The 13,009-nt window shown below is 35.5% G+C and overlaps 1 protein-coding gene and 1 pseudogene across 1 annotated transcript; both read right to left on the bottom strand.

Moving 5' to 3' along the window:
• Positions 1 to 2,445: 2,445 nt before the first annotated feature.
• On the bottom strand, positions 2,446 to 3,510 carry LOC143622468 (UDP-glycosyltransferase 74G1 pseudogene; annotated as a pseudogene).
• Positions 3,511 to 7,187: 3,677 nt separating this feature from the next.
• On the bottom strand, positions 7,188 to 12,785 carry LOC143622484 (UDP-glycosyltransferase 74G1-like). Its single transcript, XM_077093616.1, has 2 exons — positions 11,859 to 12,785; positions 7,188 to 8,028 (listed from the first exon to the last, which is right to left on the bottom strand). Exons 1-2 carry the CDS (start codon positions 12,513 to 12,515, stop codon positions 7,282 to 7,284), a joined length of 1,404 nt encoding a protein of 467 aa, XP_076949731.1. The 5' UTR covers positions 12,516 to 12,785; the 3' UTR covers positions 7,188 to 7,281.
• Between the last annotated feature and the right edge of the window lie 224 nt (positions 12,786 to 13,009).

Raw genomic sequence — 13,009 nt, 5'->3', positions numbered from 1 at the left:
TTGGGTTTGTCGGTTTCGTGCTTAAAAACGAACCGTTCGAATTTTTGTATAAAAATATTACTTTTAAATCCTTGAAAACACTTGTTACATATATATTAGTTGAGTTTTAGGAATTACTTTACAAAAATATGTTATTTTTCATTTTAGTTAATATTTTCTTAAAATAACAACTTTTAACGTTTTCGTGTCAGTTTTCGTGACACGAAACGTTTAAGATCAAGTTTTGTTATCTTGTCCTCTTATCATATATTAACTTATGTTATATATGATTAATTTGAAACTTTAGGGGTTGTTCTTAAACAGTCCTTAACCGTCGTGTCGATTTATGTTAAAAAGCCGATTTTTCGACCGTTAAAGTTACCGACAAGTAAATTAAACCAAGTAAGTACATACTAATTATCCTATGAATAAACATCATTATAATACTTAAAAATCCATATTCAAACTATCATCATGATTGTCATAACAAGCTAAACGTACACTTTTTAACTATATTCTTTATTTTTATTTGAAATGTTCTAACATGCGTGTTTAATCATGTATGTTCTTTTTAAATCAATCTATCAATCATATGATCATTCCTATCATCATCAAATCATCAAATCATATCATCATCTATGCACAAATTCAAGAATTTCATTATTAACTAATCAACCTTTGGAATTTCCTAAGTGTTCAATCGACAAAGTTTCCTATTATAGTAACTTTTAATCCTTGATAATTCTATCTAATTCATTCTTTCAGTCATGGTTAAGTACGAATATTTGTTATCTCATTCAACTAGTTTGGCATGTTCATGCATCCTATTGTTCTAAGTTAGTGTTTGGGCTCCGGACCTGGGGGACCCCAAAGTGAGCTCATTTTGTTGCGCTCGTGCATGGGGGTTGCTAAGTTAGTGTTTGTGCTCCGGACCTGTCAACCTGAACATGTCAAAGAGGTTGTGTCCATCTTTGATGCGGGCCTGCGGGGGGCAATTGAAGATATTGTTGTGTGTGGTGGACCGCATTTTGGGGACCTCCAGTGGAAGATGGTTTCCTTCCTTATGCGTTGCGGAGGCTTAGGAATTTTCTCGGCGGAGGATGTCTCCGCATATGCCTTTGTGGCTTCCAGGACCTAGTCGTGGAAATTGCAGAACCACTTCTTGCAAAGTGCTGGTGTTATGGGGGTAGATCCTGACTACTCCCTTGCACTTGGTAATATTGGAACAACTATCTCGGACCTTGATCTAGGCAGATTTACTTATAAGGAGACCGCCCCCAAGAAACCTCAACAAACCTTGGCGAGTGCACTTTATGGTAAACACGTACATGATTTGGAGGAGCGATTCGATACGACCCTGAGACAAAAGGCAGTTTTTGCTTGTCTTAATGGGGCTCATGCCCAGGATTTTTATGGCTGTTGTGCCCATTGAAGGTCTTGGGCAACGGATGTCGGCAGTTGAATACATAGTCGTCCTTAAATACCGGCTTATGATTCCTCTTTCCCTCTAGATGTATCATACCCCATTTATAAAAAATCCTGTTTGGATAGATTTGGTGAGCATGCCATCCACTATAAGTATCGTCACGACTGGGTTAGAGATGTGTTATGGGATGTGCTTAGGCGTGCCGGGATCTCAGACAAGAAAGAGGCACCTAGTAACTTTCTGACTGATCCGCGAAAGGGAAGATCTACCATGTGTCCTGCGAACATTCTTGTGTTTGGCTGGGCAGGGGGTAAGCATGCGTGTGTCGACCTCACTGGGGTGGCCCCATTGGTGGGGCTGAGAGACAGTGGCTTCATTCCGGGATAGGTGATTTTGAGGGCGGAATCTAGGGAGGTTGCTAAGCATAAGGCAGCGTGTTTGGAGAATCAGCACATGTTCATTTCATTTGCCTTCGACACATTTGGATCCCTAGCTCCCGAGGCAGTTCACATTTGGGTGCAGAAGGTGGTCCACAATGACTCGCAAAGCCTGAGGAACCAAGGGTTGATATTTAGTAGAATAGGCTTTGCGATTGGGTAGCGACACAACTTGTTGCTCGCTTACCCATTATCCAGATGTAGCTTAGTTTGTGTTAATATCATTAAAATATCTTCAACTGATAATAACTACAAGATGAAGTATAGACCATCATTTAAACCAACTACAAAATAATCGGATCATCTTTGTAATGATCTGATACACTAAACTCTCAAGAACTGAATAATGATCAAAACCCTAAGTGACTAACATATGGAAGCTAACATATGAAAGAAAAATAATCTCTTCGATCTTAAAAAAATACCCAAATATATATTGAACAGAAATTATAGCAAATGGGCCTTCACAGGTCTTGGACCTTCAACTCTTCAGCTACAAGCCCACTATTAAATCCAGCAAGCCCAATGTTTATAAATCCAATCCAAGCTCCAAGTTTTCACATGTGTTATTAACTGAAAATATAAAAACCAGAAAAGTACTCTTTATATGTGAATCAATAATTGAATTGTAAAAGAAAAAGAAAGTGTATTTTTGACACGGAGTTTTTCCTCTTCTTCAGACCTCACAACCCACAAAAATTAACATTGCTATTACTCAATCCCCATGAAATATCTTCCATTTGTTCATGTCCAAGTTGTGCCATATGCTTTTGAAGGACAAGTATACAACTGATTTCTTTGGCTTATCGATCGTCTAGCCAATTAATTCACTCGTTATGATTAATTCGCATCGAAGAGAATGAACCCATAATCTTTATCATCTTCAAGTCGTTTGTCAAGGTACATAGATGGAAGTGTTGGCCCGATTACGTTCAAATTCCATATATTATTCATCCACTCTATCACCTAAAAGTTTTATAACAAAAAAACAATACATTTAGAAAACAATACAATACATATGTTAATATACCATTTGAGAAGACCATTTGAGAAACTATTTGAGATGAAAGAAAAAAAAGATGAAAGAAAAGTCTCAGACCACCCGGGGTATGGTCCATAAGTGTGTACAAAAGATGGAGTCTCCCAATATTCAAGTTGTGGCAATCCCGGAACCGAAACCGGTCCACACGGTGGCAAATGAATCAAACCCTTATGAACATGATAATATATGCTATTCACACCACAAGCTTGAGAGAAAAAAGAACCACCATTGACGTCAAACTCCATAGCCACATCCAAAGCCCATGAACTGATGGAATCATAGATGATTGCATCAATGGTGTTTCCCTCACTTTGAAGCTTCTTGATCAGATTAGCTAGTGATTTGGATCAAACTTCTTTCAATGTTTTGTGGTAGGATTCGGGGCTATCCACACTTGCATAATCGCATTCGTCAAAACCGTCACAAATGGCTTGGATTTCAATGATGCTTGTGTTGTTCTTGTGGAAGAGGTTTGTGTTTAAGAGGTAGATGGTAGTAACAAGTGTTGTTTTGACACCTTTGGAGAGTAACCATTTACCAAACTGGATGAGGGTTTATATGGCCTTGTGAAGGGAATGGGAGAGTAGAACATGTGGTGATTTGTTGATCTTATGTAGTTTTGCCATTGTTAAGGTTGTGATACTTGGAGGTTAGTGATTTTGATTTGTAGGGTTTTATTTGTGTAAAATTTGTTATAGTTGTCTCCCATGATTTTTGGAAGTTAGTGATCTGATTTTGTTTGTCTCTTTATAACTAGCTTTAGAGCCCGTGTAATACATGAGATGATGTAAATAATTAAGTTACAAATAAAGCAATACATAATACATATAGAAAATGTATTATATATATACTTGTATCATTATACATATATTGATTTTATTTAAATCACAAAATAATTTTTTTCCAAAAACCGAAAAAGGAATTTAATAAACAACAATACACGTGCTAAAACAAACCCAAGGACAGTCCATATATTAAAAATTTAGTCGCAGTATCATATATGTATAGAAATTTGGTTATGAACCAATTTTGTAGAATATGTCTCATATAATAATACTTTTGAGCTGCACAACGAAAAAGATTATGATAATGTATAGTAGTATAATATGTAAATATTTATTTTTATAAAAGTGTATAGATATAATATAAATAGAGCTTAATGAAAAGTGAATAATTTAATAATGTTATAGATAAAATATAAATAAAGTGTAACAGGAAAGTGAATACTTATTGATTAATGACATGTATTAGTTTTAGAGGGAAAAAATTGTGAGAATTAACCACAAACCGACATGTGACTACAATTATTTTACTTTTATTAGAATATGTAGATTTTATATAGTACTATGTAGTAAGTTAAATTTGGTATTGTGTACTGATATTAAATAAGGCTATGTGCAGTGAAGGGGCTATAAAATGGAACAATTTGCGCCATGTGGCACCCAGTCAGCAAATGGTAGGTTTTGTTTTTGGGGTGTAATGGTGTTGTAGCCGTATATACATATACATACACACACACATATATATATATATCACACTCACAAACATATATAATATTAATATACACAAACACACGTCAGGCGAGAAATAATCCTCACCCCCCTCCCTTCACCCCAAAAATCGCCTGGGGGCGATGTTGGCGCCCATCTCGCTCGAAGATGTCTCTCAGTAAACTTGGCCTAAGATATCAATTTAATTGTGTGCCTAATTATTACATATTAAAATAATAAAAACATGGTAACATGAATTTGTGTCTAAATTTTTAGTTTTTTTTAATGTCAAGATATGTTTCTAGTGGCTGGTGTGAATCAAACTTACTATCTTATTTTTAAAATATTTGTAGCTTACTAACTCATTAGAATTAATTGATGTTAAACTTCTTCTTTTTTTAGGTATAGATTTACAACCTTCTATTTTTATTTCTTTTAAAATACAAATACAATTATTCTTACTAATCTATGTATTATAGGAATTTATTTATATCTTATGAATCCATAAGATATGTTATTATGTATATTACTAAACTAGTTTTAGATACCGTATGATGCACGGGATGCTTAAAGAAATACAATTTAAGGTATTGAAATTAAATGATTAGATTAAAAAAAACATATAAATTTTATCAAATTAAATGGTTTTATAACTTCTAATTATATTTTCTAATGGAATATTCATATGAATATCTGACGTCATGTTTTCTCATGCAATTTCTTCATAATCATGAAAAAGATGTACATAATGATTTTATAAGTCGTAATTATATTTTTAATGGAATAACATATTCTAACAAAAAATAATTAAATGTTTCATTATTTATGTATTCATTATGAATGACATAAATAATGAACATAATATATTAAATTAGCATGAATAAATCACACTTTTGAATTACACTTTCGAAATACATGGATAAAAACTCCATGAAGGTTGAATAAATACGTGACAATAAAAACGTTATTCATTCATAATTTCCTCTTATCATAAACCAATAAATATTGTTCATTGAAGCTTACCACATTTATCTCTTACACTCAAAAGATGTATACAAATTGATTTAATAAAAAAAGGTAGATCTCGTTTCATTAAAGATATAAATATTTTGATTATATTGATATAAACACCGTCATATTTTTAATCCATATTTAGGCAATTAGTTATTTGATTAAAGTATTCATTGCTATGCTTTGATTACACCGACATAAATATGTTTTCATAAAAAATAGAAGAATAGTTTGAGCGAAAAATTTAGGCTAGTAATAAATCTCAAAGTGACACGTGTCCCAGTTTTATGCTTTTATTAGAATAAGTAGATTTAACTTTTTTGTTGTATTTTTTTAACCACTCGTATATCACACGTACTCCATCATAATATAGAAATAAACAAAGTGGAATAGCAATTCGCTAACCTGCGAAGAGTTACCAAGCCCCAAAGTATAGAATCACCAAAAACAATTTACACCAAGTGCAAACAAAATAATTAAAACACACACACCATTTATCTCATTCTACGCGTGATTTAGGTTTATTATTAATGGTTTTGCTATTTTATATTTTTTAATGATCTGTTTTATTTTTTAATGTAGTTTTGTTTTGATTTAATACATATATATTAGTTTGTAACGTTCCTCGTATTTTTTAACATATTGCCTCTTTCAATTGAGATGTGTCCATTTTTTAAATTTTTAACGAACTAGCATAAACATAAACGAACATGTTGAATTTTTTAAACGAACAAACATAAACACAAATATTTATCTTATGAAAATTGAGCGGTTGATGTAGGTGACGATGGTGGTTGATGCATGAGAGGGGAGGTTGTCGATGGTGTGTTGTAATCGGAAGTTAACCGGTGATGAAGACGATAGACCGGAGACGGATAACTTGTAAAGTAGAGACATATTAGGGTTTGATGATTAAATTGTTTCACAAACAAATGAGACGTTATAACTTGTTTAAAGGCTATCCGGGTTTAGTGAGAACCATGACCCGCGAAAATTGTTGTTTGATGATTTAGAGATTATTTCATAAATAATTGAGATGTTATAACCCGTTTAAAGACTATACGGGTTTGATGAGACCCATGACCCATGAAAATTATTGTTTGATTATGAAAGGGTTTGACCAACAAATGAGATGTTATAACCAATTTAAGAACCATCCGGGTTTGGTAAGATTCATATCCGCGAATTTGAGTCAAACACATGAGAAACCTCAAATTACAAATCAAACTATTTAATTGCTTGAGAGGGGATGATAAGCAACCAGAGAGTGACACAAAGGGTTTTTTGATAGACATTTATATAGATAGATAGATGTGTCAAGAAGAAAACTGTAAAAAAATCTAGAATAGTTATGTAATATTTGTACGTGCCAATGATCCATAATCCAAGTTATTAAGTGAAACGCTTAAAAGACTTTAATTAAGTTATCACATATACCTCAAACAACAAATCTAAAAGAGCCTTGTTTATAAGTTATCTCACTCATATACCACTTGAATTCAGATTAAAAAGGGTAAGCAAGCACTTGAACTAGAGGTAAAGTAAACTGAGTCGAGTAGACTCGTTATATAAACAAGCCAAGTGTGAGCTCAAATTTCAGCGGCCTATGAACAATGAATTTTGTTTATATAAAAGTTACTACTCTAAGGGCCTAGTTTTATTACTTCAAAATGTGTTTGAAATCTACAGACTAGTTGTAACACCGTAATGTTTTAATAAAAAACATTTAAAAACAATATAGTGATGTTATTAATTATAAGAGTGCTACGATATTCGAAACTCACTTATTCTCTAAATCTAGGATAGAAATATTACAAATAGTTCATGCATTTAATTAGCATTCATATATGAGATATATTTTAATACCATGAAATAATCAAAACACACATCAACAACTTACACATCCCGTTTATGCGTCATGGTATGCTTTAGTTCATATATAAACTCATCGATATCCTTGTCCGAGCTTCCGCCTTTATCAACAGCTAATTTAGCCAATTCGCTCCATTTTGCCGCATTATTTTGAATCACTACTCCTGTCTTGTCCTTCATAATCTTCTTTATACACGACGCTAGGTTTCCTCTTCTCACTATCCCTTTCTCGTCAGCCTTAACTCTCACCCCAACACCCCAAATTTCCTCAAGCAATTTGGCATTCGTAATTTGATCTGTCCATTGAGGCATTGCCATGACCGGGATTCCTAGACATATTGCTTCAAGAGTCGAGTTAAACCCACAATGTGTAACAAAGCATCCTATTGATTCATGTGCTAGCACATCCATTTGCCTACACCATGCCACAACCAAACCCTTTCCGATTTTTATTACGTCTATAACATCTTTTGGAAGCTTACTCTCTTCTTGAGCCCTGACAACCCACAAGAAATTAACATCGCTATCAATCAATCCCCGTGTAATTTCTTCCATTTCTTCTGGTTGAAGTTCGGCAGCACTCCCGAATGCAACATAAACAACCGATTTCTTTGGCTTATCATTTAGCCAATTCATGCATTCAGTATGGTTTGCTTCAAATAGATTGATCCCATAATCTTTATCATCTTCAAGTCTTTTGTCAAGATACATGGATGGAAGTGTTGGCCCGATTACCTTTAGGTTCCACGTCTTTCTCATCCACTCTATCACCTAACAAATGGAAACCGAATTATGGAGGTCACACACCAAGTTATTAAATTCACTATTCGATGTGCATCTAAAATCAACCGATTTTTTTTCTTACATGCGTCAATTAATAATCATAATAATAATAATAATAATAATAATAATGACTAGTTGCATCAACCTGCATATTACGACGATATTGCGGGAACATGACATTATTGATTGGTATGTTACGATATTAATTAGGATGAAATTAAATAAGGGGGTGTTTGAGATTCCTTATTTTACCTTCTCATAACTTATAACATATAGGCTATAAGTTATAAGATGTTTGAGAAAGTTAAAGATTATGAGTGTATAAGTCATAAATTACAAATCTGTAATTTATGACTTAAATAAGTCACAAAGAGGTAAAATAAGGAATCCTAAAAGCCCCTAAACCAAGTTTGTTGTGCAATGCTCAAAAGCACTTAAAAATAGAACTTGAGGAGCTAGTTGTGTTAATTGTCATAACATACCTAGTTTTTTAGTCGTCAAAATTTAAGTTGACCAAAATTTTGAAATCATTTTTTTTTTCTAAACATTCAATAAAACATAGGAAATATTAAGATTGTCATAACGACTGCACTACACTGATGTCCGGTGTTTTTTTCTTTTAAATATTAAGAATTAATGTGAAATCAGTTGGAAATAACTCTGTTCACACTAATCGTACCAAAAACAATAGCGCGTTGCGGTGGCGAACCGACGCCAATTCAGCTGGTATCAGGTTACAGAACCAAAAGTAAAGAAAAAAAGCTTCCATACCAAAATAAAACTAATTAACATATTTAAATAAAAGACGCGGCGAACAAAAAGAACATGCCGCACCCAAGAACTTATGTGAATTCTACAGGAACCATTGGATGATATCAACAATAACAAAAACCTGCACTTTGTGACTGTGAACCGACAAATATTCGGTCGATATTAACGACATCAACACTAAATTGTAAACATACAATTCGTGGTTACGACGATAACGATACTAAATCATAGATTAAAAAGAATTTAACATCATTGAGCTACCTACCCAATAAAGTTATAATTAAGAAGTGAATGAGTATGAATGAACATATATACATGTGCCATAAAAATGAATGGAGCTTATTAGGGTGGTTGTGTGTGGGGTGGGGTATGTCAATTCATATGAAGTGAATGAACCTAGGACCACTCACAAAATGAATGGAGCTTATTAGGCTGAGGGGTGTGGGGGGCGCGAGTGGGGGCTCCAGCCAATAATATTGTGACGTGTGGCAGAGAGAGAAACTTGATAAGATGGGTGTTGGTTGTGGTGCTCGCGCCCCGGGCCCTGGTGTGGAGGGGCGCGAGAGGGGGCGCGAGCGGTTTTTTTTTTATTGCCAACGGCTCCGGAGAGGGTTCCTCAAATCCCCCAAAATCAGCACACACCCAAACAACCAACAAACGTTCCTCAAATCCCAAAACCCTAAACCTCGTATTTCACAAACCCACTGTCTTATTTCATATTTCAACCCATTAATGGACCATCGAAGAAACACCCACATGATGCAATTTCCGACCCACCAGAACTACGCCGGAAACGGCGTTCCATTCCCGTCTTTTCCGCCGGAGTTTAGTTCCGACGGCCCGTATTTATCGGAAAACAATCATTTTTCTCATTTTACTCATTTACCATCTCCGATTGACGCCGATCAGAGCTTATCTAACGTCTTTTCCTTGCTTAGTCTTTCTCCGGCGCCATTTAACACTAACCCATCTCCTTTTTCCGGTCAAATCGGTTCTTTCTCCGGCTCCGGAGAGGGTTTTGGTCACCCGATGAACAGCCCTAGAATAATGCAGTCTGATTTGGGCGTTCAACGGTGGTCCGACGAGATTGAAGCTCGCCGGCGGCACTGTTCTTTAGGGTTTGAAGACGTCTTTGACTTTGGCCGAAAGTCTCGCCGGCGGCACTGTTTTTTTAACAGAAAATTTTTTTTTTTAATCAATTATGAGCCCAACGGCTATATTTAACATTCCCAAGCTCCCTTCACGCGTATTCCCAGCCGCGAGGCCCCTTGCGCCTGCTTTGAAAGCCGTGCTCGCGCCCCTCTCGCGCCCCTCTCGCGCCCCTCTCGCGCCTCGATGGTGTGGTGCTCGCGCCCCGGGGCGCGAGCGGATGGGCTCACGCGCCCCCTCTCGCGCTCCACACCCCTCAGCCTTAGGGTGGTTGTGTGTGGGGTGGGGTATGTCAATTCATATGAAGTGAATGAACCTAGGACCACTCACAAAGAGTCGCCTATAATGAGCCTAGGCCTCTTAAGGAGAGTTGATATAATTTTTTTAACTTTTTATTTTGTCAGTGACACGAAATGAAAAACTTTTAGATCTTTCCATCTATTGGGTAATTGAATGGACTAAATGTCTATTTCATTCTTTTAAAACACTCTAAATTCATTCCATTCACCTCTTTGTTTCATTACATCACTATTTCACACTATATCACCTCTACCACCACTACTCATTGCCCTCTCACCACCGCTTACTAGCGCCACCCACCACCACCGCCACCAACCATCGCTCCCCACCAACCATCCCACCATCGCTCCCCAACAGTCGCTTCGGCTCCCACTATTACTACTCGCCGCCACCACCACCATTACTACTCGCCGCCCACCACCACCATCCCACCGCCACCCACTACCATTTTTATATTATTTTGATGTTTTCTATCTTACTAAAAAATAAAAAACTAATAATTCATTTTATTCTTACATTATAACCAAACATGTTAATAAAATGGTAATTATGATCCATTTTATTACATCATTCATTATATTTCCTCGATTATTCTATTTCATTACCCATTTTTAATTACTCGATATCAAACATACCCTTGATGTTACAAGGGGTTTACCTTGTTTATTTAATCTCTGTTATTTATTTGTTGATTAAATTTTATTAAACTATGAAACAGAAATTTTCTTTTTGTATATTTGCAAAGAGACAGAATATATGGTAGGTGACCTGTGAATTTGGCATCTTCCCAATAATATATAATCTTTTATTAATTTATTTGTTAAAAAATTTTCAACTGTGAAATAGGGATTCTCTCTTTTAAAATTAGCCAGGAAACAGACAGAATATTGGTCGGGGTGAATTTAACCCTTTTCTAATAATATATGACTTGGTAACTAAAAATGTCGGTGGGTTAGAAAAACAAATTTGATTGATATCGGTTAGGTTCGTAACATAAATGATAATAAACTAGATTAAGTAAACACACATAATAAAATAGGCACTCATATATCTTATGATAAAAACATATATAAGTGACACGGTTGGTTAAACCAAAAAATGAATTCGTTAACTCCAAATACAACAAATTAACATGCTTTCGAAAAACCAACACAACTCGTGTGTTGTGGTGGTGAAGCGACGCGCATTCGGTCTGCGTCGGGTTACTAGACCAAAACTATACCAAAATATAATTAAATTTGTTAGCGTTCAAATACAACAAAGTAACAAATTTAAACCGTGAACAAAAAAACGTGTGCTGAAGCTACAAATTGACGCGAATTTAGATGGTTTTAACTCTAAATCATAATTATTATTCAGTAACCCAAGAAAACAACGGTAGAAAAAGAAGTTTGATGTGACATACCCACAATCTACCCCACTTGAAAATTTAGTAACTTGTAAAATAGGGACTCTCTTTCTAGACTAACCAGGACACGGAATATCTAGCATGGGTGTAACAGACTTTCATGAAAGATTTTTTTATGAGCTACTTGATATCGGCTCGTTAAAAGCGTGATTCCATAAAAATATTACGATAACAACAAAGGAAAACTCACCTCCTTCTCAAGCAGGTAGAAACTATTTGTGAACACCCAACGTGCTTGATCAATATTAGCAAACTGATTAAACACAGTGTGAGACCAACCAGGGTACGGTCCAATATCATGCACAAAAGATGGTGTCTCCCAAGGCTCAACCGGTGGCAACCCCGGAACCGAAACCGGTCCATCCGGTGGCAAAGAAATCAAACCCTTATGAACATGATAATATATGTTGTTCACACCACAAGCTTGAGTGAAAAATGCACCACTATCAATTCCAAACTCCTTAGCCACATCCAAAGCCCATATAACAAAAGAGTCATAAATGAGTGCATCAATGTTGTTTCCCTCACTTTGAATTTTTTTTATCAAGTCAGCTAATGATTTAGAGCCAACTTCTTTGAATGTATCAAGGTAGGATTCGGGGCTATCCGCGCTCGTGTAACCGCCTTTGTCGAAACCGTCGGAAATAGCTTCGATTTCGATGGATGTGGTGTTGTTTTTGTTTGGGAAGTTTATGTTAAAGATGTAAATGGTTGTGACAAGTGTTGTTTTGACACCTTTGGAGAGTAAGCGTTTGGCAAATTGGATGATGGGGTTTATGTGGCCTTGTGCTGGCAAAGGAAAGAGTAGAACATGTGGTGTTTTGTTGGTCTTAGGTTGTTGCTCCATTGTTTGCTTGTGGGAAAGTTTAAGGTTGTGATGATTGATAAAATGATGAAGATTGACGGCTGGTTGTTTTGTAGGTGTAAAATGATATGCCTTACGTCATTGCCTTTGTCACCATTCTTGGATTATTGTTTGTAACATTATTTTTTTTTTATTTTTCTCTAGGTCTCCTTATATGATTTGATCTTGTTTACTTATTTATACATGAAAAAATTAGATTTGATTACTATTAACTATTAGTTGTGTACGGGCTTTCACTTATATCACTATCATGTATGCAGAGAGGATTAGCTAACTAAGCTTTTAATTTAGTGTAACCAAACATCAATTAAAAGAAAAAAGAGAAGAAAAAGGAAAATATATTACATGATTGGTTGGTTAGCAAGTGGCCACACCTCCATCGTGTTTAGCGTCCGACAATGCCTTGCCGCTCCACCCCTCTGGTGCCTCTTTAGGTTGTGTGTAATGGTGTTTATCAAATTCAAGGAAGACGTGGC

The sequence above is a fragment of the Bidens hawaiensis genome, unplaced genomic scaffold (assembly GCF_021521415.1).
Source record: "Bidens hawaiensis isolate Kalapana, Puna unplaced genomic scaffold, B.hawaiensis_p1.1 tig00003141_1, whole genome shotgun sequence".
Taxonomy (NCBI): Eukaryota; Viridiplantae; Streptophyta; class Magnoliopsida; order Asterales; family Asteraceae; genus Bidens; species Bidens hawaiensis.
The sequence above is the reverse complement of the archived record's forward strand: the minus strand, read 5'-3'. Positions and strand labels throughout refer to the sequence as shown.